This window comes from Erigeron canadensis, chromosome 8, assembly GCF_010389155.1.
Source record: "Erigeron canadensis isolate Cc75 chromosome 8, C_canadensis_v1, whole genome shotgun sequence".
In the NCBI taxonomy this organism is placed as follows: domain Eukaryota; kingdom Viridiplantae; phylum Streptophyta; class Magnoliopsida; order Asterales; family Asteraceae; genus Erigeron; species Erigeron canadensis.
This window is the reverse complement of record NC_057768.1, coordinates 48,447,344-48,474,857: the sequence shown is the minus strand read 5'-3', so window position 1 is coordinate 48,474,857 and position 27,514 is coordinate 48,447,344. Positions and strand designations below refer to the sequence as shown.

General features: G+C 34.0%; 2 protein-coding genes and 2 long non-coding RNA genes across 7 annotated transcripts; 3 read left to right on the top strand and 1 right to left on the bottom strand.

The window, feature by feature from the left end:
- Window positions 1–1,989: 1,989 nt before the first annotated feature.
- On the top strand, window positions 1,990–4,519 carry LOC122580145. 2 transcript variants are annotated; one of them, XR_006320751.1, is made up of 3 exons: window positions 1,990–2,183; window positions 2,294–2,359; window positions 4,380–4,519. It is a non-coding gene; the product is annotated as an uncharacterized LOC122580145 (long non-coding RNA). The 2 variants fall into 2 exon arrangements; XR_006320752.1 differs by having other exon boundaries at window positions 2,287–2,359.
- A 1,959-nt stretch (window positions 4,520–6,478) lies between these two features.
- Window positions 6,479–9,422, top strand: LOC122578107 (protein trichome birefringence-like 23). Its single transcript, XM_043749989.1, has 3 exons — window positions 6,479–6,929; window positions 7,234–7,523; window positions 8,389–9,422. Exons 1-3 carry the CDS (start codon window positions 6,686–6,688, stop codon window positions 9,160–9,162), a joined length of 1,308 nt encoding a protein of 435 aa, XP_043605924.1. The 5' UTR covers window positions 6,479–6,685; the 3' UTR covers window positions 9,163–9,422.
- Window positions 9,423–15,572: 6,150 nt separating this feature from the next.
- Window positions 15,573–21,733, top strand: LOC122580518. 2 transcript variants are annotated; one of them, XR_006320812.1, is made up of 5 exons: window positions 15,573–15,647; window positions 15,726–15,926; window positions 19,731–19,858; window positions 20,303–20,406; window positions 21,379–21,733. It is a non-coding gene; the product is annotated as an uncharacterized LOC122580518 (long non-coding RNA). The 2 variants fall into 2 exon arrangements; XR_006320811.1 differs by lacking the exons at window positions 15,573–15,647; window positions 15,726–15,926 and having other exon boundaries at window positions 19,651–19,858.
- Window positions 21,734–22,323: 590 nt separating this feature from the next.
- On the bottom strand, window positions 22,324–26,937 carry LOC122580572. 2 transcript variants are annotated; one of them, XM_043752843.1, is made up of 7 exons: window positions 26,603–26,937; window positions 25,948–26,009; window positions 25,706–25,838; window positions 25,518–25,590; window positions 25,309–25,374; window positions 24,855–25,086; window positions 22,324–22,774 (listed from the first exon to the last, which is right to left on the bottom strand). In XM_043752843.1, exons 1-7 carry the CDS (start codon window positions 26,770–26,772, stop codon window positions 22,467–22,469), a joined length of 1,044 nt encoding a protein of 347 aa, XP_043608778.1. In that variant the 5' UTR covers window positions 26,773–26,937; the 3' UTR covers window positions 22,324–22,466. The 2 variants fall into 2 exon arrangements, with proteins under 2 accessions (XP_043608778.1, XP_043608779.1); XM_043752844.1 differs by having other exon boundaries at window positions 22,324–22,768.
- Between the last annotated feature and the right edge of the window lie 577 nt (window positions 26,938–27,514).

The following is a 27,514-nucleotide window of genomic DNA, read 5'->3' as shown; positions in this document are numbered from 1 at the left end:
TGAAGAGGCCGTAGCCTTTAGGAAAAAGAAAAAGGGTTTGTTAGGGTTAACAATTTTGCTCTGATACCATATAAATTATTGAATGTCTCAGTCGATTCTCATTAACCATAAACAAGGAATATATACACGAGCACCCTAACTAATTAGGAAATACAATCATGACAATTTACAATCATGATCAATTATATATATATATACACGTCTAATAAACACGCTAATGTTATATATATACTTGATTATCTTGATCGTGAACATTGTTAATTATTAAACATTATAATAGACGTAATTGTTAATCATTTTTCTTAATAAATATATATAGAAATAGTAAGAACAGCATAGAAAGTGTTGCAAATTCAATTGATAAATGTATGTTTGGTTTTTCTTACAGGTTTTGATTTTGACTCAATGAAAATGACAAGTTTATAAGATTTTTCTCCTGAATTATCTGTTCATGGTTTACATCTTGTAGTCTAAGTTACACGCATATAAATATATATATATATATATATTTTAAAGGAAATGTATAATGTTTTTTATTTTATTTTAAAAAAGGTGTTAATTACCCGTAAATTTTGAAAAGTCTAACATACATTGTCTTAACATCGATCACGCTAGAGAGTTTCTTCGTGAATTAAATCTCTAATTTATAACATTTGATGAGAAACGCCTTAATCACTCATGAATAATTAAATATATATGAATAAACTCACTCGTCCTCAACATAAATAAAAATTACTGTGTGTATGTTATATTGCCCAAAGTTTATTTTAGTGGTAACGAGAGTAAGTACTCGTGCGTTGCGGCGGTGAGATGGTGGGGATGATAGGTCATAGAGTGTGATAGCCAAATGCGTTAGCCGTACGAGTTCCGCCCTCAGATTTAAAAATTCGTCGAAAGTATATCGAATGACATCTATAATGAAAGAACATGAAATTTTAAGAACACCCATATAATTTTTATAATTTATCGATGTACGGTTTTTGAGATCAAAAATTTTGAATGAATCGGAGGAATAAATGATTTATGGAGTAGAGAGAAAAAAAACGATTGGTTGAGATTTAAGGAGAGAGAAAATGTATTATAATTATTTTAGGTAAATATAAAATAGATAGTGGAGCATTTTAGGAATATAAATATTGAAACTTAAAATTTAGACAAAAGAATTTATTTTATAATATAGTATAGATTAGAAGCCTTATATGTCACTCTAAATCATTTTCGTATAAGTCACGTGAGTTATCTTTCCACCTACGCCTTTCAAGTTTTTTACATATCATGGAGATTTAAAAAGCATGTCATAGAATCATAGATAGACAAAACTAACTATAATTTTTGAGTAATCTATCATGTTAGACAATAACTTCAATGTTTTTTATGATTTTAATGTTGATTTTTTTTTACAAGACAGAAATTGATACTGTACATATCTATTTCAAATTAAGCTTTTATATCATATACTCTTATGCAAGGTTGGAGAACTCGTGACTCGGACTCGACTCGGCGAGGGGGGGGTCGGGAGTTTTTGGAGAATTGGACTCGACTCGGGGAGAACTCGGATTGGAATTTTACATATAAACATAAGTATTTTTGAAATTATATGTAATAGAACTTTAAAAATATATTCCAAACTTCAATTGTTAACATAATTGTTTAAAAACGGTAAGATAATAATTCAAAACTTGAAAGTTAAACGTATAATTAGTTGATAGAATCACGTTTCATCATCATTTTGTGTGTATCGAGGTAAGAGAACTTGTGACTTGGACTCGGCAAGTCAGGAGTTTATTTTGGGTTCTCTGCCGACTCGAGGGAGTTTTACAACCTTGCTCTTATGTAACAAATTTAACCATCAAGGATAAAAGATATTCAAATCTTTATCTTTATTTTTGATAAAAGAGGATCCCAAAACTAATCTCTCATAAAAAAATAACAGGTGGCAATATATCCCTTTACTTTCACTAATCTTCCGTCAAACGTATAAGACTTTGACCAAAAAAATCATCTTTAACGTTTCTTCCCCATTTTAGTTTAGGGTTTGTCAGAGTTATTATACAATCTGAAAATTTCCCAATTGGTTCTTCTGCTTCGATCTGATGGTTGTCGAAGGATATTGGAATATTGGATATATATTATCGGCGACATCATGTTTCATATTCTCTGTTCACCTACCACATCCTTTCAAGGTATCTTTCCAAATTCAATTTAGGTTATCTTTTCATTTATTTTTTTCAAAGTACAAGAATGAATTGGTTTGGTGTTTTAATGGTGATTTTGGTTTATTGCAAGAATGAAGGATGGTGGTTGCTCACAAGGTGTTTGATGTTATGTCTCAAAGAAATGAGTGTATTCAAAAATAACGGTAATTTATATGATAGTGAGATAGATAATATGATTACGCTTGGTTCTACCTTTAAAAAAAAAACCCAATCTTTTGCCAGCTCCTAAATGATGGGATCTTTTGTAAGGTCCATTATATGCTGTAAATTTACTAATTTAAGTTGTAGCTTAGTAGTAACAATTTATACTTTTGATTTTTGCTACTATTTGACTAACGAGTGCTGTTGTTCTGGTTTGACTATTTTGAGAGCGAAGTGGTTTAAATGTAAAACAATGCTATCACAATGTATGAAAAACGAGTTTATTGCGTTTTGAGTAAGCCAATAAGATGATAAACATTTTAGAAAGTTTAGCCTCCCACTCCTGTAATGGAATATATCTATAGAGCGAAGTGGTTTAAATCTAAAACAATGGAATTTCTTCACTACTTTATTTTTTAATTTGTTCTTTGTAATATTAAAACTCTTACTTGATGATCGAAGATTCTTGCCGGTATTGATGCGATGTTAGTGTGTTAATCTTTTGGTTGAAGCGGGTGCTTCTGCAGGAAGTTAATGGCTCATTCAAAAAGCTACTACATTGTATTTTCAAGGCAAACAAAAGGTGTGACATAACAGTTGTAAGAGGGTTGACAACCCATCATTTAAACATTTTTTCACCACTCACTTCTAACCAATTATCTTATGTCACATCAACTCCACCACTCACTCACCACTCATCCAACTTTTGTTGGTATCCGACCACTCACTTCACCACTCATTTTACAATTTTCATTTTATTTAAACATTAAATTTTCATTAAATTAAAAACATTACATAATAAATCAAAATAAAACATACATAATACTTAAAAAACATTACGAAACATTACATGACAAATAAAAACATAACTAACATAGTAAATTTAAAATACATAAATACTAAGCATCGGAATAGTCCGAGTCGACAGTACTATCACCGTTGTTACGATGAATGTAACGGTATGGTTCGGGTGACTCGACAACGTTGCCAGGTGGAGGAGATACGTACTCCTCCCCCGGGTCAGAGTAGTAATGTACATCTTCACCATTACCGACACTGCCTTGCCAGTACTCCCCATGGCCTAGCGTGGTGGTCAAAGTCGAAGAGGTGGTGGTAAGCTGACAAATAACTTGATTCAGCCAATCCATCTTCTGACGAAGATACGTGAGATACTCACTTTCATTGCGATTAAGAACCCGATTGGGAGCCGTCAACTGGTTGATCCGGGCTTGGTAAGCCGCCTTGTTTTCAGACACGCTCTGAATGACGTTGTTTACTGCAGTGCGGTGTCTGGAGTAGTAATTTAGGTGGACTTGAAAATTCATTGGAGTGTTAGCCATGGAAGAAGGTAGATTGTGGTAAAATGAGATTTATATTTAGTAGTAGTAGAAAGTATTTGAAAGAGTTGTGTGTGTAAATATGTAGTAGTAGTATATATAGGAAAGTGAAAAGATAAAAAAAGAAAAAAAAAAAAAAGGCAAACGGCTACTACATTTTCGAAATCCGACCGTTGCATGCATCGATTCCAGGACCTTGTGAGTGGTGGAACGCGTGGTGTGACCACTCAAACTCACCCCGCCACGCGTGGTGGAGCGTTGGCGGCGGTGTTCCGTCGTGGCACCGCGGCTATAATGCACCCACCATCCATCCATTGCCAACCCCTAAGTTTGGTATATAATGAAACAACACAACCAATTTATTATGATGCTATCACCATTTTCATTTGTTCCGCCATACCGGTTTGTTAGGCCGCTAATTGGCATGTAATTGATAAAAGAGCAAAAGACATTGCTTTACATTTAGGGAAATAAGTTATGGTTATACGAGCGCTAGACTCATATTGGGATTTGGGCATGTAATAGAAAAAGAGCGGCACGCCAATTTGGATTTACCTTAGCTCACTTATTACATTAACAAGTTCAAATGGAATTGCTTTACATTATGGTTATCAGTTGCACTTTTTTTATTACATCATTTTTAATGCTTGAACTTTTAGATGACGAGTTTGTTATATGTTTTAAGTTTTAACAGGGACATCACCACAACAATCCAGAGCTTTGTATTTCGCTCAAAACTGCCATTCTTGATTCGTATTTGCCTGAGGAAGTTGTACCAGTAGGTTGTAAATGAGTTTATTTATGAATGTAATTTTGTTTTGATAAGTTTGAGTTAGGCGAACATCAAAATTTACGTGTATACACCTGGGTTGATTGCAATTTGAGCTTTGTTATTACGAGTACTTAGTTTTGTGGACTTCAAAGTCAAGTGTATATGGAATTTTTTAATCAAGTTTAGGCTCTTTTACGAGTTTGGTAATATGTAATTAGTTTAAGTGTAATCAGATACACAAATTTTATTTATACTTTATTAATCATATCCGGATAGTTATCCGGGTTGATTAGCTAGTATGCTCGTAATATGGAGTATTCATTTTTAATCAACTATTACTACCTAGTTTTTAAACACTACATTAGTTTTAGTTACAAACGCTTATCTTTTATCTTAAAATTTTGTATAGTTTTAATTCATTGAACAAAATAAATCGTGAAGAAAATATGACGATTCATAACCACTACCATTTATCGTCAATTACCAAATATTCCACTCTGCTACATTATACGAATATATATGCGTTATTAGGGGGGAGGGAGCCGAAGGCTCCAACCTTTCCATTTTTCTTCAACCAACCAATCAAATTACTCCACCTCATTTCAACCCTCCAACCTTTTTTTCAACCTTTTTTAGTGGCATCCGATACTCCCAACATTTTCTTTAAAAGTTTCAATACTTATCCTTAACATTAAAAATTTGCATTCTAAACCCTTTAACAATATAGTTAACCAAATTATATTAAAAACTAACATTAATATTATTTAATAAGTTCGTTACACAAATACGATTAAAAACTAACACAAATATTAACTGGTACTTGATGTTGTTGTTAACAATAGTATTGTTGCGAGGTCGACCCACTCGCATGAAATGGATCAACTGGTACTTGATGTTGTTGTTGTCGCATCGTTTGTTTTGGCAGCCGATATTGTTGTCGAGTGGGTGGTTGTTGATGGCCTGCTAGACCGGTGTTGTTTCGATTAGCCCGTCCACGACCTTGCATCTTTGTATTTGTGTTTTTCATTTTAGGATCCATGATTTGTTGGCTAAGATATGGTGTATATATGTTTGTGTGATGTAAATATAGTTGTGTATGTATATATATAACAATGGGGGAGTGTAAATTTCTGGGTCAAAAAGAAACCCCCGACTTCGAAAATTTGACACATTTGGTCCCTGTAACGGTCACTTGCAGGTTTGAATTATTTTCATTTTTAGCCTCTCAACGGTCACATTTGGTCCCCTCCGCTCCAACCTTCAGTGAGCTTTGATCTCGCCCTCCCTCCATCTCGCTCCAACTTGCTGCAGTGGTAGCCGAAGCTCGCCATCTCCCTTCCATCTCGCAATGAACTCGCGCTCGGTTCCCTCCCCTCAACTAAGTATGGCTAAAAAGGTGTCTACAACTATTTTCATTTCTTAAACCACAAACCAAAGAATCCTTTTTTAAATATGTATTATAAGCATGAGAGTTTATATATCTTTATAAAAATAATAATTCTCTTAATATTATTATTATATGATAAGTATAACTTATTAATTATCTCTTTTAATCTCAATTTTTAATTTTATCAAGTATCATAATCATATTAATAAGATATTAAAAAATTTTATAAGATGATTTTGAAAAAATATACCATTTCTTTATATTAATAATAATAACTCTTAAAGATAAGCCTAAAAACCTTTCTAAAAATGTGACATGTGTTATCTACTAATTATTTTTCATAATCTTGTCCCTTGACTTTATACATATCTAAAACTAATAATTAGGAAATTTTTAGATCATTCTTATAAATAGATTATAAATAGATTAATGATTTCCCTTTCTTTATACGTGTCATATCAAATATTTTCTTAGAAAGCAATTTTTCGCCTGCTCTCGTTATGCTTATGTGTTGTATTTTCGAAAATAAAAAAAACAAATTTCTAAATTAGAAAATAAAAAGAAAAAGGAAAAAGCCATAAAATCCAATTTTACATGTTCGTTTTTTCCTCAATAATTCAGCTCACTCTTCCCAATTTCCCATCTGATCATCATTAAAGATAAACAACCCATATCGTCATTTGTCGGTATCATTTTTGTCACATTCTTTTGTAATAATTTCATTTTCTTCACAAAAATCCATCAACCATCCATTTTGTAAAAATCCCCATCAGATTCATTTCAGACTGTGAAACAAAACACACACACTGACGGACTGACTGACTGACCAAAAATGAAACAAAGCTGGTTGAAATCAGCTTATAATAATAAGCAAAATCACTTTGTTTGCAAATTAGGGTTTTGTATTTTGTTAGTTGGGTTTGGATTTAGACTTCTTTTTTCACAATCTTCAAATGTGATCCCTAATGTTTCTGATAATAAAATTAACACCCCTCCTGTTGTTCAAAATGATATCGACCAGATTCTTGAAGATTTTGTTGAACCCTACAAAGAATTGAAACAATTTCAGTCTAAAGGTACTTCCTTTTTTTTTTTTTTAAATCTGGATTTATAGATTTTACTTGTATTTACTTGTGTTTCTCGAATTAGAAAAGAGGTTAGAATTTATGGGTTTTATGTAATCAGCTGTAAAAGTGTAGAAAGTACAAATTTTTTTTAATGTATATGGTACAAGGTTTGTGTGAAGATGATGAATTATTAAATTGTGACTTTCTTATATAAAAAACCTGATTATTTTTTACTATTTGTAGGTTTAATGCAAGATTTAGTACTCTTTGATTAGGTTGTGAACTGGAACTGAATATGTTTATTTTTGTGCAGATAATGAATCAGGAAGTTGTAATATCTTTGATGGTGAATGGGTACCGGATACGGGGAGTCCAGCGTACACGAATAATACTTGTAGATGGATTGAAAGTCATCAAAATTGCATGGGAAATGGGAGGCCAGACACCGGATATATGTATTGGAGATGGCGTCCTAAAGCTTGTGAATTGCCTCGTTTTGATGCGAAGAAATTTCTTGAAATGATGAGGGATAAATCGTGGGCTTTTGTTGGTGATTCGATAACCCGGAATCATCTTCAATCCTTCCTTTGTGTTTTATCTCAGGTAAAAATGCCAACTTTATATGAATTTCATTACATGTCTTTATTTTTAAGGTTGATGATAGTTTATTGTCAAGATATATGCATCTTTGGTGTTTTTGGTTTTAATTAATTAATGGTTCTGAATGACATTTTGAATTATGTTGGTTTAATATGTATTGATTGTCTAAGTTATAAGAGAGATTTGTATATGAGTAAAGATCTATTTTTTGGATCCCGCGAATGGAAAAGGGAGAAAGAGTGACGGGCTTTACAATTAAAGAGGAAACATCTGTGTGTTGAAAGTTGAATTAGCTAAACTGTGTATAACTTAAGTTGGATGAATTGTGAGTAACATATGTATTTGTCCAATTTAGAAGGTGTTTGGGTCTGCATCTTGAAAGTGATTATGTGATGTTGAATAATCAGAATCAAATAATCAACTCCATTAACATGTCTTGTAGAAAATACTGTTTGGATGGTGTCTGGTGTTTGGAGTTGATAGTCAGATATCTATATGTTTGATTGTTTGACCAATTCTAGTTTTTTGAAGTACAGGTAGATTAAATAATCAATCATGACATTTTCTTTTATTTTACTCCTAATCAGCTTTGTTGCAGCTGTTATAAAACCGATTGTTTGAGTCCAGATAGTCAGAAGTAGGAACAACGACAATACCCAGTCCCACAGAAATGCGGGGTATGGGGAGTCAAAAGTAGGAAAGAAGCCATTTAAAAACTCAAATCACAATAATCAGATAATCATAATCAAAATGCAGATCCAACTCAGAGCCCCTTAAAAACATTTCTTGCCTTCTTTGGGAATTGATGACATATAGTACAACTCAAAATCTTAAAGCTTGTCTCATTAATGTATCTTGTCTCAATTAGGTAGAAGATGCTGTTGAGCTCTACCACGATAAAGATTACAAGAATCGAAAGTGGCATTTTCCCTCCTACAACCTTACAGTCTCAGTTATATGGTCTCCTTTCCTTGCAAAAGCCAACATTTTTGAAGATGTCGACGGTGTTTCCTCCTCGGAAATCCAACTACACATGGACATTCTTGACAAAACATGGACAGAACAATTTCACACATGGGACTACATCTTATTTTCTTCCGGTAAATGGTTTATCAAGACAACTATCTACTATGAAAACAATTCCATTTTGGGCTGCCATGGTTGTGAAGGAAACAAGTACACAGATCTTGGTATCAACTTTGCTTACCGGAAAATATTAAAGCGCCTGTTTGAATTCATTATGAATTCCAATCACAAAGGTATGATATTTTATAGAACTTCAACCCCGGACCATTTTGAAAATGGATCTTGGTCAAGTGGCGGGACTTGTGATAGAACTGTTCCTGCTAATGAAGGTGATTTTGGGTTGACTGATTTAAACCGAATCCTTCGAGAGGTTGAAATACCAGAATATTCAAAAGCTCAAGCTCAAGCTTCTGAGAAAGGGATGAAGATAAAACTTCTTGATGTGATGCCTCTTTCGTTGGTGAGACCAGACGGGCATCCAGGTCCGTATAGACACTATTACCCTTTTGCGAAAGATAAGAAGGCTAAAGTTCAGTATGATTGTTTGCATTGGTGTTTGCCGGGGCCGATAGATTATTGGAATGATTTGCTGATGAATTTAGTGGTAAATGGTTGATGCAATGGCTTGTGAATATTGTGAAGACCTCCATTGCTATACCTCTTAAAAGTATATGTCGTTGCCACCATTCCTTGGCTTTTAGAAATCTGATCAGCAATTTATACAGATATGTGATGTGGTGGGCTTTTTTCTCTCTTATGTTTTGTTATTGTGATGGCATTTATCAGAGAATTCTTGAATGGTTATAGGCTTAAAAGGCGTGTACTTTATATCTAATAGCCATATATAGAAAAAGTTTGATCTGAGTAGTTGTAATATCTTGTTCACTTTTATCATTTTCCAGTCCGTCTTCATTTCATGAATGTTGACTCAAACTTGGCTAATGGTCATACAAAAGGAGGAGTCAGGAGTGTCACCCCTGCATGTCCCCATGGCAAACATGAGGCAGGTAATCGAGGTTGTCTCAATCGCCTGGTAAATGGTGATTTTCCTTCATATATTTGTTAGGATTTGAGTTCATTGGTGAATGTTGAAAGATGTGATTATACAAGATCCTATGTTGGTATGTTTAACATCTTTCACATAAGCCAGGCATTATGATGTTATTGAAACTTGTGTCTACATTTGATGGAAGTAAGCCATGTTTATGAAAGTGAAGAATGTAAATACCCATGGCTCTTGGGTGATGCAAACTGTACTCGACATCTAATCATGGTACCAGATTTGTGCAAGGAGTGAAACACATATTTAGGAAAGTCGTACCAAGTTTTCATGATTTCAGTGAAAACACGTTAACATAATTAGTTAATTGCAAATATTGTACCTTACTGGATAAGCCAATCACTACCCACTAGTCCGTAAGGACTCACAGTCTTAATGTCTCTGGCTGAAGGTGACTGATAAAAATAAGTAGATATTGGCAAAATTTGTAAGTATAGTCATTTTATCTGGTCGGGCTTCCCACATCGAATCGTATTTCAACAAACTAATAATACGTTAAAAAGTATTTAGCCTTAACCTTTAATAACTTTAGTTTTTAGGTTAAAAAACGAATACCATACCCTATTAATTTACTTCTTAATTTTAACCAACATTTACAAATTAACTAATAGGAAAATTCAAACAATAATCTTAGAGATTTTATTATTTAATTATTAGTAATCTTTAGAGATTTTAAATTTAATTAGTAATCTTAGAGATTTTATTATTTTATTTGTAATAATCTTGGAGATTATTGCCTGGATTTTCTATTTATATAATTAATAAAATACTTTTTTAATACTTAGATACTTTTTGTAGATGAATAAAATTAAATACTCAACATTTTAAATTTATTGAATTCAGATATACATTATATGGTAATTCCAAATGCCCGTGCAATGCGGCTGTAAAATGGTAAGATGATAGGTCATAAAGTGTGATAGGTCATAGGGGTGAGCAGTGATGAGGTAATCTATCTGACGGGCTCCGACCTTAGTCGTACGGGCTCCCTCCCTCGGATTTAAAAATTCATTGAAAATATATCGAATAACATCTCTAATGAAAGAGCATGGAATTTTAAGAATACCCATATAATTTTTATAATATATCGATGTACGGTTTCTGAGATAAAAAGATTTTGAATGAATTAGAGGAATAAAATGATTTGTGGAGGAGAGAGAGAAAAAATGAGTTGATGAGATTATAGGGTATTATAAGTAGTATATGATATTTAAACTAATGGACAAAAGATGGGGTAATTTAGGAAGTTCAAATTCTTTTTTAAGAAAATGAGATGGGGTAAATGCTTTATAAGGTAGTATAGATCATAGTTGTCGACTCGTAACTTTTGCCTCGAGTAAAAAAACTTGATTTTTGACTTTTGCCTCGAAACGTGACTCGACTCGTAAGAGTCAGGACATTTTTATATATTACATAATAATGTATAATTATATATATGACGTATTTATAAACAAAATATAACTTGATTATCTTAATACATTACCAAAATATTACATATTCGATATTTTTGAGTAATAAACTTACAGTTTATCTCCAAATTCGTATTAAAGTAAGACAGAAATACATATATAGTATACAAAATAATATAACTATAAATATGATATATAATATATAACAATACTATCAAACTACGACAATCATAAATCTGCGACTCGCTCCAAATTCACACCGCGACACGTAAGAGTTAGGAGAAAAAAGAATCGCCCAGTGAGTCGCCTCGTTTTTTGTCTATATCGACTCGACTCGTAAGAGTCGACTTGTGACTCGTAAAAGTTTAATATTTAGATATAGATAATTGCCCTATTATAAAAAGTGAAATAAAAAAAAAATAACAAAAATAATGAGTTAAGGGGGAAAAAATAATTACCGCGTAAAAGACATTTGAGATTTTATTAGACCGTTGTAAAACCCCAGGCGAGCGTAAAAATAATTACCGCGTAGCGTTGGTAAAACGCGATATACCCATATCTATAAATACACAGTAAAATCACATCACACAATTCATTCCCATTCTTCATCAACTACTCACCGACCCACCCACCCACACACATTAATCGATTGTATCTATAGATTAGAGTAGTAATTGTAATTAATTAGGGTTTTGATTTCGATAAACCTGATTCTTTTTTCAAGAAAATAAACAAAAGCAGCAATTGATGATGTTTCAAGCCCTAAATTCGATATCTTTTTTATGGAGAACAAGATTCATAGCAGTTTCAAGATCCAGATATCATCAAAATCCAGTCGAAAATCATCATCATCATGTACGCTCACTACATCTACTTGTTAGTTTCACAACATTTGAATGACTATTCTTCTTATTATTGTTTAATATTAATTCTACTTTATTAAGATGATATTAGTTTTTTTAAGGAATTTTCGACGTCTATTTCAAATAGGTTTAACATGACAATAATCTTGTTAGAATCAGTTACTTAACATCTGTTAAATGTTTGTTGGTAAGTATTACTATATATGCCTGATATAATAATAAAAGTTGTTTTGGCAAATCCTATTATATTTGAAAACGTGCTACCTTACATTCAAGAAAAAAAAAAAAAATAATCTTCGCTTATTTATATTTTTGAAAACGAGCACTTTGAGGTTGATCTTGTGTATCTAGGTCGTTCTTGTTGCATGGAATTACGCATTCAGTCTATTATGACATCTGGGGTTACATTTAAATTTGAAGTTTTCAATCGATTTTGCAGTTCGGTCTCAACTACTAGAACACTTAAACACTCGTTTCAACTTCTCTTGTACTTTGAGGCTTGTACTTAAGAGTTGATTGTGTGTGTCTAGGTTTGTTCTTGTAGCGGGGATTGCTTTAACTTTTGGGCTTCCCCGTTTTTTTTCTTCTGATTTTGGTATTCCAAATGCTTTTGTATTCCCTAACTATAACAAATCTTAAACACTCGTTTCAACTTCTCTTGTACTTTGAGGCTTGTACTTGAGAGTTGATCGTGTGTATCTAGACTGTTGCTGTAGAGGGGTTTGCATCTGCTTTTGAATACTCCTTATTTTATGTGGTTTTCATGTTTTGCTAATGGGGGTTGGTTTTACATATGCTTTTGTATGTTCTATCCACTACTAGAACACAGGTTTACACTTGTTTCGACTCACCTGTACTTTGAGGCTTGTGCTTGTGGGTATGATCATGTGTATGCTGGTTCTTGTACTCGGAATTGCTTTTGCTTTTGACTTCCCTTAATCTGTTTTTTATGTTCTCTTAATAACGGGGTTGGATACGTTTTCAAAATGTTCAATTCACTACTAGAACATGTGAACACTCGTTTCAGCTTCTCTTGTACTTTGAGGCTTGTACTTGACTGTTGATCGTGTGTTTTAGGGTTCTTGTAGTGGAGATTGCATTAGCTTTTGACTCCTCCTGCTTTATGTGTTTTTGGCGTTTTTAATAATGGGGTTACATATGTTTTGAGCTGTTCAATTGCTTTTGAATTCGCATACTAGAGCACCTAAACATGTGTTTCAACATTTCCTGTACTTTGAGGCTTGTACTCGAGAGTTGATCATCTGTATGCAGGTTGTTCTTGTTGTGGGGATTGCATTTGCATTTGACTTCTTCTATCTTTTGTGATTTTGACATTTATATTATTTGGGTTGCCTATATAACTAGATTTTCAGTTGCTTTCGAATTCCCCGCTATTAGAAGAATCTATGTAGTCACAAATTTCTCTTGCAACAAGTTGACTTGAGATGTATAACTCGATATCATATAGAACTAGCCCTAAAACAAGACTGGTTAAAATATGTCATGAGGCAAGTTCTGTTTTTATGGGGTACAATTATATACTTGAACATGTGATCAGCTTCAATAAATAGACCATAGATGGACTGTTTGATATCATATGGATTTAGCTTTAAAGGTAGACCGAATCAAAATTTTATATAAAGGAAGTGCTTGTTTTGCTAAATATGAACATGAAACTGGTTTTAATATATATACTGGAATTGGACTTTTTTATAATATGAAAGACACCTCGAGAGTTTTTATTTTCTGTGTCTTGATCGTATGGCATGCCAATTTAGGCCACACCGCACAGCATGGATTTCACCCACTAGTAACTAGTTATTATTTGCATCATAATACTCCAGCTACTAATATAGATGTTTTTGTTACTGATCCTTCTCAATGCGAGGTTCCTGTAAGAGTGCATGCACGGGAAACTATGGACAGGTTGGCAGTTATTGGCCATGAAGTTTCTTTGTTAGCAGTTCATACAGGGGATAACTCTGTTAGCAGTCTCATAATGATGGTCCAGAAAATAGAGGATTGGGAACATGGTAGCAGTGCAGATAGTGGATTCGTCTGATTATGCTACTGGAGTTGAATTGGAGAACGAAGAAGTTCTATATCTGCCTATATGAAAAAATTTGAAGACAGATTGCATGCTTTCCTTTTCACTAACCAAGTATTGGTTTAAATACCTTTATATGACCATACACAGGTATGTTTTCTTTCCTTATGACATACACTATTTTGCATGCCACTTATATTTTAACATAACCACAGCTTTTCATTATTAGTGGTTTTTAACCTTCTGTTTGGGAATCCAAGACATCTTTACCACTTTGGTTATATAGCTGCGGGACAGAAACATACAATTGGATCTATGCCGTCGGATGATTTTTGTTTTTCTATACCATATTTTCCCCTTTTTGTTAGTATGGTATAATTCATGCATTGTCGTCATGCTGGGATGGTCGTATGAATGTCTTGTCACGCCGGACTGGCCCGTGTTTTTCCTTTCATAGGAGGCCAGGGTGGAGTAAGATGGTTGTTGTTGGTCGATTGTTTACTTTTTTATTTTGTACTTTACCCAATACAGAGTAGTCAGATTATTTTTATTTGCATTTGCAGGGTTTGGTTGGTTATCAAAAAAATTAATGGCACCTGCTGTTCTGCTATATCACTTCCTAGCCATCCCGTTGCTGTAAGTGTTCATGCTCCTTCTTACAGTTACTGTTTTAAGCATACAATAAATGTTGTATAAATTATTATTTTTTGTTATCGAGTGATTGTAGGTTCAAGAAGTTATGACCAGATAACATCAGTTCCATTGGTATGGTTGCTTCGTGCATGTATGGTTGGTTGCTGGCCAGCCACCAGCTCCTGTACCCTCTAGCAATAAGGTTAAGCCGAGGCTTCTATTACTTTCTTACTGTTACCTTTTTTTTGCTCATAGTATGTTCGATTCTTTTTGTGATCAAGTAAGTTTAGGTTCAAGAAACTAAGACCAGGTAGGCGGATACCATTAATGCCATTGAAGATTTTGATGATCAAACTCAAATTGGAAGTAATCTGTTACTGCTTAAAGGTTCTTTTTCTTATTTCTTCAACCATGTTCATTTTTCAATCACAAAAGTATAACTAGGATTAGGGAATTTCAGGTTCAAGGATTTTGGGACTTCATTGGACGATAACATAAAACCAAAGAATTCATGACGTCACATTTTGCAGCATGACCGGGTTGTGGTAGTTGTATCTATAGGGTGGAGTAAGATTCAATGGGTACTTTTGTTTCTTTCCAGGATTAAAAACGGTAGCTTTTCATTATCTTGCAGCTGGATGATTATTGATTCTCTGATTTGAACTGTAAGACCAGTAGATTATTTTACGATGGTACATTGCTTCGTCTAATTGTGGTTATGTTTTGATTATTTTACGATCCCGAAATTATATCAGAATACTCTGGACTTTTGTTGGCTGACCAAGGAGTTAGGACCATAGGCTTCTGATTATCACATTTTCTATCCTTTTTTTTTTCAAAGACAGATTGATACATATACAATACAAATGTACAATCAGTTAACATCTACAACAATTGTGTCAGCTGTCTTCTCAAGTGAGACTTTTTTTTTTTTTGTTTCAAAGACCGATTGATACATATATGTCAGCTGTCTTCTCAAGTGAGATTTTTTTTTCCTCAAAAACAGATTGATACATATACAATACACATTTTCTATTTTGTATATGCCATGGACAGTCATTTGCTTGCATGATGATTTTTCTTTGAGAGGTAATGCAGAATCTGTGTGTTTATTGTCGATATACTGCCAGTCTCGTTAAGTTTTATGGTTTTTTACTTTTTTTTTAGGTACTTCTATAGTTCTACATGGAGTGGACTCATTGCTGTACTCTCTCAATGATAAACACTTTCTGTTAACTCCAGATTTTATGCATTGTTGGTTTGGGTCTCTTCTTGCACGACTTGTTTGTTTCATATCCTTTAATGGAGAAGTAAATTCATACCAGTTCAAGATTCAGATATTATCATGATTCATTCGAAAATCATCATGTACGTTACTACATCTATTTGTTTTTTTTACAACATTTGAATGATTATTATTATTATTTTTTAACTTTTCTTTATTAAGATAATATTAGATTTTTTAAAGAATTTTTGAAATCTATTTCACATTGGTTTAACATGATGATATACTTGGTATAATTATATACTTTACGTCACTAAGGCCCTCAAAATTGTTTCTTGGGATATAATTCGGTACAAATTGTTATTGTCTTATGCTTCATATTAACTAAGTATTACCATATACCTGCTATAATAATGATAGTTATTTTCATATTTTGGCAAGTCCTATTTTATATGGAAACGTGCTACCTTACATTCAACAAACCATAATCCTCGTCTATGAGAAGGCTTACACACCCGCTTCACATTCTCTGAAGCGAACACTTTCAGGTTGTTAATTTGGTTTTGGTATCCACCATTTGCAGTTCTCAACTACTAGAACATTTAATCACTCGTTTCAACTTTTCTTGTACTTTGAGGCTTGTACTTGAGGGTTGATTGTGTGTATCTAGACTGTTGTTGTAGAGGGGTTTGCATCTGCTTTTGAATTCCCCTTATTTTATGGGTTTTCATGTTTTGCTAATGGAGGTTGGTTTTACATATGTTTATAAAGTTTTCAACTGCTTTTGTATTATCTATCCACTACTGGAACATAGGTTTACTCTTCTTTCAACTCTCTAGTACTTTGAGGCTTGTGCTTGAGGGTTTGATCATGTGTATGCAGGTTCTTGTACTGGGAATTGCTTTAACTTTCGAATTCCCCTTATTTTATGTGGTTTTCATGTTTTGCTAATGGGGACTGGTTTTACATATGCTTATAAAGTTTTCAATTGCTTTCATCCACTACTAGAACACAGATTTACACTTGTTTCAACTCTCTAGTACTTTGAGGCTTGTGCTTTTGAGGGTTTGATTATGTGTATGCAGGTTCTTGTACTTGAACTTGCTTTAGCCTTTGACTTCCCCTACTTACTCTGGTTTTTACGTTTTCTTGACAATGTGGTTGGATACGTTTTTAAAATGTTCAGTTGCTTTTTTATACCCCACTACAAGAACACCTGAACACTCGTTCCAGCTTCTCTTGTACTTTGAGGCTTGTACTTGACCGTTAATTGTGTGTTTTAGGGTTCTTGTAGTGAAGATTGCATTAGCTTTTGACTTCTTTTACTTTATGTGGTTTTTGGTGTTTTTAATAATGGGGTTACATATGTTTTGAGCCATTCAATTACTTTTGAATTCGCATACTAGAGCACCTAAATGTGTGTTTCAACTTTTTCTTGTACTTTTAGGCTTGTACTCGAGGGTTGATCATCTGTATGTAGGTTGTTCTTGTTGTGGGGACTGCATTTGCATTTGACTTCTCCTATCTTTTGTGGTTTTGACATTTTATTATTTGGGTTGCTTATGTTACTAAAGTTTCAGTTGCTTTTGAATTCCTCCCTACTAGAAGAATCTATGTAGTCACAAAATTCTCTTGCAACAAGTTGACATGAGATGTACGACTCGATATCATATAGAACTAGCGCTAAAACAAGACTGGTTAAAATATGTAATGAGGCAAGTTCTGTTTTTATGGGGTACAATTATACCCTTGTACATGTGATCAACTTCGATAAATAGACCATAAATGGACTGTTTGATATCATATGGATTTAGCTTTAAAGGTAGACTGAATCAAAATTTTTATATAAAGGAAGTGCTTGTTTTGCTAAATATGAACATGAAACTGGTTTTAATAGATATACTGGAATTAGACTCTTATTTTTTTTATATATTTTTTTTATAGAACAGTGAAGGGCCGGACCACGGGTATCCGGACTGAATACCGTGGGCCTACCCGATTCCCTCCCCCCGCCCGCCCCACCCGGTAAATTCAACTCGCTCCGCCAAGAAACCTGGCCAGCCATAATGCTCGAGATGAGATTCGAACTTGTGACCCTCGCTCCAACTTCCGGGTGTCCTACCACTGCGCTAGCAAGTGAAGGACTGGACTTTTTTTTAATATGAAAGACAACTCCAGAGTTTTTTATTTTCTGTTTCTTGATCGTATGGCATGCCAATTTAGGCCACACCGCACAACATGGATTTCAACCACTAGTAACTAATTATTTGCATCATAATACTCCAGCTACTAATATAGATGTGTTTGTTACCTTCTCAATGCGAGGTTCCTGTAAGAGTGAATGCACGGGAAACTATGGACAGGTTGGCAGTTATTGGCCATGAAGTCTCTTTGTTAGCCGTATTATATGGGGTATTAGTCTGTTAGCAGTCTCTGCATAATGATGGTCCAGACTCCAGAAAATAGAAGATTGGGAACATGGTAGCACTGAAGTTTTTGGATTCGTTTGAACATGTTATTTCGTTTAAATGCCTTTTATATGACCGTACGCAGGTATGTTTTCTTTTTCGGGTGATATGCACTATTTTGCATGTTGCTAACCACAACTTGTCATTATTAGTGGTTTTTAACCTACTGTTTGGAATATTATGACATCTTCATCCGTCGGGCAATATTGCTGATGGGCAGAAACATACGTTTCGATCTATGATGTCAGGTGGCTTTGTTTTTCTGTTCGATATTTCCCCCTTTTTGGTTTTATTGGTGATTCGTTTGTTTAATGCCTTCAGGGTTGTTAATTTATACGTATTCAGATATTCTACAAAAGCAAGACAATCAACAATTGATGATGTTTCAAGACCTAAATTTCTTGGTTTAATTTGTCGTTAGTATGGCTTAATTCCATGTGTTGTCGTCATGCTGTGATGGTCATATTAATGTCTTATCATGACGGGCTGGCCCATGTATGTTCCTTTCACGGGGGGCCAGGGTGGAGTAAGATGTAGTTGTTGGTCAATTATTTACCTTTTCATTTTGTAGTTTACTCAACAGATTTTCATATCATAGTATAGAGTAAGATTTATTTATAGTTGCTCTGTTTTGTTCTACTCATGGGTATTTTTGTTTGTTCCAAGATCAAAAGGCCTTGGTAGCTTTTCGTTAGTGACAATTTATTAAACTGTAAGACCACCGTTGATGGTACATTGTTTCTTAAAAATTTTGGTTAATTGTATATCTGTTTCATATATTTTGATTATTTTCCAACCCCGAAGTTCTGTTAGAATACTCTGCATTTTGTAAATTGATCAAGGAGTTAGGACGGCATAGGCTTTTGATTATCACATTTTTAGTTAGAAATCTCTAACTGGTTATAATCATCCATCTATTGTTATAGGTAATATTTAGTTGAAGGTTTCTTTTCTTATATTCTAATCATTTTTTGTTTCCTGGCTATCCATCTATTGTTATAGGTACTATTTTGTTGAAGGTTTCTTTTCTTAAATTCTATTAATTTTTTTTCAAGCTCTTAATCTTCGTGAATTTGTTCTCCGTATATTTTATTTATGATTATTTTTCAGTCATATAATTATGACAAGAATTAGGGAATTGCAGGTTTTAGGAATTAGGGACTTTATAAGATATAAAACCAATGAATTGGTGATGCTTGAAGATCCTGGTTGGTTGCTTTTTAATATGGTTTATTGTTACAATCTTTCTTTTCTTTTATGTGTTTCTAGGATTTTTTTTTTCCTGATTTTGAATGACCTCCCTACTCATTGGGATACACGGTATGTATCATAATGTTTAGTTATCGGCCACACATACTTGTTACTGATGGGGGTTAGTTATTGTATCAAGAAAGTTTATTTCCTATTTCGGTACAATTAGAGGTTGGTTGTTAATATGGCTGTATCTGTTTCTTATCATATATTTTGATTATTTTGTAGTCCCGGAAATGTGTCAGAATACCTCAGGTTTTGTGGGCTGAACAAGGATCAGGGACCGCGCAGGCTGCTGATTATCACATTTCAGTTGGAAATCTATGATCAGTTATTATCACATCAGATTGTTATTGGTAACGTTAACTTGAATGTCTCTATTTCCTCGCACATGTCTTTTCTTTCTTGTCATCTTTACCTTTGATTCTGCCATGTTTCTTCATTCCTTTTTAGGCCTACATTTTAGGCAGACCATAATTTTCATAACAAATAGGCACTTACCTACATAGGTTAGAAGACATTATCAATTGGCATCTTAATTAAGACAGTTGTCAGTTAACAATTAGTTGGAATTTTTGTGATGAATTTTGTTCTTCCAGAAATGAAAATGAACTTCAGTATATACTCACCGGGTTACAAGTAAAATACTTACAGTTACAACCTATGGTAACAAATGACATATATCCTGTTACTACCACTGCATACTTATCTTGACTTCCATTTTTCCATGTAGCATTGTAGTGCAGTTGGTTCCACCTGATGTGAGTCTTTATTGGCATTCCCATCTTTTTCTGGTGCAGGAGTCTTGTGCAAGATTCTGAATGTTCTGTTATTGGAGCCACTGAGCTCCTAATGACAGACAAATGCAGTGTGTTACAAGTGCACATACTTTCTTGCAGACCAGGTGTGTTTGCACCCAATATTAATTCTCATTTTTGGTAGCCATAATCATCTCTTCTTGAAGCATAAAATGTGAAATGGATGCCACACAAAAATAATTAAGTTAAACAAATATAGGCACGACGGTTCTTTCAAATCTTATCCAAACATGCACAAAGCCAGGGAAAGTGCATAGAGAAATGACTGTATCACTGTAATTAGACGGTTTATGGGTTTACAACTTGCTCTTTGCTGCAACTACCTTATTTTTCATAAAATATTTCTACATATTGAGATTGCTTATTATGGCTTTCTCTCAACTCCGATATTCAAAAAAAATTATGTTATTGATATCATATCAGTATTTGTAGAGTAATCTAAGTTTTCTGGAAATGAACTTTAATGCTTTTTGTTGGTATTTTCACCAGCTTACATGAATTGGTCAGAGTGGTTACTTTTTTTATTTGTTTATTTACATCCGTGGAATGATGCATGCATTTAGCTCTTCAAAATCGTCCACTATCCTTTCGACCCTATTTGGCATTCTTTACTACATACACACCTTACAGATTTGACATAGAATATTTTATATATTTTTCCCCAAGAATTCCAAATCTAATTAAATGATAGTTGAAAACTGTTGGGAATTACAAAGTCGCATTGATCTACCAGCTTAAACCCTGTGTTTCTTCCTACTGTCGTTCCTTTATAATCATTATTACCTGTAGAGTTGTTATTTTTATTGCGATCTGCCTCTTGCGACTGAAGTATTGCAATCACTTGCCCAAAATCTGCATGCGAGGGTGATTATTGGATCGTTATAAATATGGCATCCATGAAATTTGTATCAACTACCGAGTCTCTGATTTCATACAGCTGTGCACATTTTAGCTGGACTCATATTTACACTGCTGATTAAATGACTAGATCTGGGGTTTTCTCCAAGATGTGGGTTTGTGTGATTGATATGAGCTGCTTGAACGGGTTGTTTTTGCAGGTTATGCATACGCCGGTTTGCATGAACTTCTAGCTAATGAATGTCTCATGCTCAGCTGGTGTTGACATTGCCACTGGTGTCTTTGGTTGTAGACCATCAGTGTTAGCAAATATGAGAAATTTCTTTCGAAGTAGATGTTACATAAAAGAACTTTTGGTGATGCTCTTCCTCAATGCTCAAAACAGCTTTACAGGTCTGTTTCAATAGTTGCTATTTTGTTATTTTACTTTGGATATTAGGATCATTGTTTTCTATTATAAGTTTATAACAGATTATAGTGTTTTATTTGATGCAAGTTTATGCTGTAATCTTCTAATACTTCTTTCTTGATTTTCTCATTTCCAGACACCTCTCTACAAACGAAATATCTTGTGTTGATACTCTTAACATTGTTTTTTGTTATCAACGCCAGATTTCATTCAAACACGTTCTCATGTGTGTATGTCGAAAGTTAGATATAACCGGTACCAGTTCTTTCCGATTAGGGTTCTCTTACTGAGCATGAAACCATTCCCAGGTTGCATATATATATATATATATATATATAAGGTAACATTCCAATGAGAACAGTCTTAAAATAAGAACGGTGAGAATACTTAAAAAACATCATTTTGATGCATTAAAAGTCCATAAAACTAACATAGTGCTTAACTAATTATCATTATTTAAGTGTTTAACAACACATTGATCTGTCAAAATCGAGAAAATCACGTTTTTTGTTTTGTGCATCCATCTTGGATGCATATTCATCAAAATGATGCATCCAACAAAAAATGTGATTTTTTCACTTTTGACGGATCAATGTGTTGTTAAACACTTAAATAATGATAATTAGTTAAACACTATGTTAGTTTTATGGATTTTTAATGCATCAAAATGATGTTTTTTAAGTGTTCTCACCGTTCTTATTTTAAAACTGTCCTTATTTGATTGCTCCCCTATATATATATGAAACACGTTCCAAGATTTCATTCATGAAAACACAAAAATAATTACATTACAATTACAATATTTCGATAATATACTTAAACTGGCTAATGGCTATCCCAATTACTATAACACGTGGCTATTACCCAAATATGCAAAGTCTAATCTATGTTTAGTGGCTTGTCAATTGTTGATCCTCGTCCATCCTTGTCATAAACAGGATTCTTAAGCTTGTTTATTAGTATCCGTTCTGATTTCCTCATCCTCGCATGGCGAGTTGGTTGTTTTGCAAATTGATCTTTATTTCTAATCATGCAATACTTCATGAGATTACATGCCTGCTTACCAATATCCTTGACTTGTTCAACACCAGCATCGTGAAGTCCAACATGGTCATCCATCCTTGAAACACATTGTGGTAGAATGCCCTTGGCCATTCTTGAAGCAGCGCACCTGCTATTTTCTGTAACTAAATGAATTTATAATGTTAGATAGTTGTAGTCATTATTTTAGCAACATATAAAATTAGTGATCCTACCCCTAGTATATTTGCATGTCCTATCTGACTTAGTGTATCTCATTGACCAATTTTTACATGTAAAGGCCTCCCAATAGTCTAAACCGCCATCAATTCGCCACTGTGTAATCATTAAAGTCTAAAATAAAGTTACAATTATGCACAACTCGTGTATCTTCAAGCTCAGTCTTCTTTATCTTCTAACTGATTATTAGCATCTCTAGTACACCACCTTTACCCCATGCTTTTTGCAAGAGCTTTTAGCAAAACTACATCTTCATTCCATTGACCCAGCGAAAGAATCTAATATTTCCCAATAGCATCAATATTACATGTTGAAAGCATCAAACTTTAGACTTCCCAATAACGTACAATGCTCTGAGCATCTCCAGCTTGACTTTGCACGCTACTTGATTAAGTCAAGTAATATACTGCTTCGTACTTCGTTTCCTTCATAATCAGTATTGTTAAAAGTTTTTACCATATCACATACATGGTGGAATTCTCAATGAAACACACATGGGTAACCTTACATCAAATACTCGTACCATTTCTTATATTGTTAAAGCATGACCTATAGTTCACACGTATATCAGGATAAACTATCAACAACTTGCTCCAGATTTGACTCTTAAAACTCTAGCCTCATCAAGTGATAAAAGTATGAACTCGATAGATGTTATTCTTATGCTAAAAATATAATTCGCATTCGTATTCATGCTATTATGTCTGTAAGGTCTAATAGTTTAATATTACCAAGTCACTCTGTCTAAAAGCTAAATCAATCATGTTTTTGTTCGCCCATATTTCCGTCTCTCTTTAGCTGACTCGCTTAGAATAAAATCGTATATAGAAACGACTTCTGGCATGCACCCGTCTTTCTTAGGTATAACTTTCCTAGTTATAACAGAAGTCTTTTGACAAGGTAACATTCCACCCAACAAACTAGAGGATTGTTAAAAGTCCTAATGCATATTTTAACTACCACTGCACATTAAACTTTATACTTATAGAAGATGTAATGTCACACTCCTAAGCTAGAAAGAAGGCACTTACAAAAAAGAAAACAAAAAACGAAGTCATGGAGAAAGATGAATGAAAATGAGAATCCAATTCCAAATTTGCAATATGGGAATCCAATTCCCATTGCAGAAATTGCTATATACACATGATATAAACTAATCTACAATGGCTTCAATCCAATGTCAAAGATCAGTTGAACACACCACTCAACATAAAAATGTCCCAACAAATGCCCAGAATATATGTAATGCCTGTGGCTACCAAAAACCAGTTGACCACACCTATAACCATAATAATTCCCCTGTCAATTCCAAAACAAATGTAACACCAGTGCCCGCTGCCAGCGTAATGAAAACGAACATTCTTTTGCCAATAAAATGAAAGAAATGTAAGAAAGTGGCTGACCAGATGCACTACTATGATCAACACAACAATGGGCACTGGCCGAACCCTGGCCCAAAACAATTTATCCATGGTTTTGGAGGTGTAACCGTGGAAAAAAAGAAAAAATTGGGCATGAGCAACTGCATACCATGAATTGGTGATCACAATAAAAGAAACAAAAACTCGAGAAGGAAGGGAAGTGACTGTAAATGTAAAGATAGAGACGTACCTAAAGGGACCGTTCTATCGATGAATATATATAGGGTTCTGTAAAGAAGGTGCGGATATGTGTGTGTGTGTGTGTGTGTGTGTGCACGTTCGTGTATGTTCAATGAGCAAAACTTGTGGTTGTAGAATTTTATTGAAACTAGTATGCTAGAATTATGTTTGTTTTGTGTGCAATTTCTAACAAATGACCTGTTTCTCAACTAGGTAACCCATCCCCCACCGATATTCCTCAAAAACAGTTCAAATGAGCTAATCAATGTCAGGGATTACAATTCAAGCAAGACTAAATTTAAGAAGCAAGACAGAGAAATTTAATATTTCACCAGATATTACAATTATGCTGATAATATGATATAGGATAGTATATACGAAAAAATTATCACTCATACAAACTTACTTATAGAACCTTTGTTCACCTTTTCCCCTCTGATTTGTGAAACAAACATTGCAACAGCTTCAACAGCACGTTCTTCGGCTTCTTCACGAGTCATGCCAGCTAACTCAAGATTCTTCTTAGCGATTTGAAATGAGTGATCACCATTTTCGATAACATGCAAAGCATTTACAGCTTTTAATTTTTTTCTAACGGCTTCCAGCGATGCCAGTGGACAAAAACCATCATTACCACCCTATGTCAAACAAAGATAAAAAGCAACGATTTATGCAAAGTAACACCAACATTAAAATAGTTGGTTTCGTTGTGAATGAGAAAAGAGAAGACTTCATTTAAAAAGAGGCCCATATGTCAGCAATGTAAACACACATAAAAGGAAGATAAAATTTAACCCACGATAGTGCACAAGAAGCAGTGTTTGCATATGCTATTGTTTCATAAAAGTTTGTTGTTTTACCTGTACAAACATGATAGGAACCGTGAGTTGCAAGAGGGTCTCGTCTCTAATGACTCCATTCGTAGCCTGCAACATTAAGTTTGATATAGGGCATGTTTCTCATCGAGGACTATAAAGACCAAGAATATAAAGTAAATTATATATTCTAACTCATTAAAACGTATATATAGACAAAATAATCAATGGAAAGATAACTTAAGTAGAAAAACCTTTAGTGGGTATCCCAGGCAAACTATAGCTGAAACCAAAATATCGATCTCGGCAGCTACCATACAACTGATTCTGCACGGAATCAGAGAATGGCTTCTTTAAAAATACACTATTAACTGCAACTATATATGCCTAAAGACAGTTTTACAGAACCCCCCTGCAAGAATATTAACAGATATATCATTACCTTGAACCCATGGATTTTCCAACTAAAATTAAAGGATGTTCAGGGTACTTGGCAGCAGCCTCTTTTACAACATCCGTATGAAACCCAACCAGTTTTTCAGGCTTTGGTGCAGCTTTTCTTTTACCATTAATATCTGCCAAAAGCCACAATTAGTTTATGTGCTAACCTCACACAGTCACACTGCAAAGAACATAAGAACTCGAAAATTCCTTATACTCACTTAATCGTTAAACAAAACTCACATGGGTAGTCAAAAGTTACAATCTCGATAGGATTTAAAGCTTTGGCCAACAAGTTCCTCCATCTGCATAAAACTCAAACCTGATGTTCAATACAAATCTTGAAGTAAGCAAGCAGAAAACTAAATAAAAAATACATGACTCCACGGACCACCGATTTGCCCTTCATGGCCAGCACTTTCATATTAAGCTATCATTTCCAGTAAGCAGCATTATATTCAGATTCTCGTCTGCTATTTGGAGAATAATATACAATAGATACAAGGTTCCTTTTTTTCCAGATCAAATAAACCCAGAATATAAGCTAATCCAAACACCCCCCTAAACCTTAATTAGCAATTTTGACTTCAAAAGTCAAACTTTATCGTAATTCCACAGCTTCGGTGTACAATGTGATCTAACTTAGCACAATTAGCATAATGTGCTACAGTACTTGATCATTTAATATTGACAGTATATATATATACACACACACACATACAATTTCTACAATAAATTAAATATAAAGTCTAATTAGTTAGATTAAAAATGATTACTACATTTGACTTGAAAACTTCATATGAATTCCACAACTTCAGTATACAATGTGAATTTGGCTAATTATTATTAAGGCATAATGTACCACTGATTTTAAGGTAAATAATAAAAAAAGTGAAACCTAATCATCCACTCGGAAGTAGAAGGAGCACCAGCACCATGAGCGAAAACCACCACCGGCGGTATGGCCGGCGCGATTTCGGGTCTTTTGATTGGCGGTGAATATAATTGTATTGCTAATTCTTCGTGTTCGTTTTTCGTCGCTCGCGGCCGCTTCGGGGCCATTTTCATTAAGTGTGAAAATAGTGCTTTTTTAAGGCAAATAGCCAAATACGATAACACTGATTTTGGCTGACGCGCTGTGCCAATTCCCGGGATATAGCAAAATTGATGCCTTAATCAAGCCCCAATTTACATTTTAGTTTTTTTTTAATGACAAAATTGAAAATAATTAAGCCCCAAATGATATTTATGTATTACACATTTAATGAACCTTAAGTTAGATGCGAAATATAATTAATTATATCATCGTCAACCAATGAAACATCAGTACAACTGGTCAGAAACACTCTTGCTTTTACCTAAGGTCTTGAGTTCGATCCTTAGAGATGACAAAACTTTGAGAGTTTTCCCTCTGAATACTTCTAACGGCTCATGATCAACATCTCGTTGTTTATGGTACGTACAAGGCTTCAACATTATACGGTAAGGTTTCCCCGATGTCGTGTTCCAACTGAATGTTCGAAAAAATATCATTATCAATATTTTATTATTTAAATTTAAATATCTGTTATCTTCTTTATAATAATTACTTTTTTTCATTAATTATCCCCGTTACTCGTCGTCACCATCATCGGTTTCCGCCACCAGCACACCGTCATCGTCATTACTACTATTAAAAGGTAATTGATGTCTGTACAACAATTTTTATGTAATGTATTGTTGTGTATGGCTAAAATGAAAAATATATATTTCGCAAAAAACTCCAAAGATTAGACGGACTCTTTCTTTCCACCGTCATGGATACTTGTGA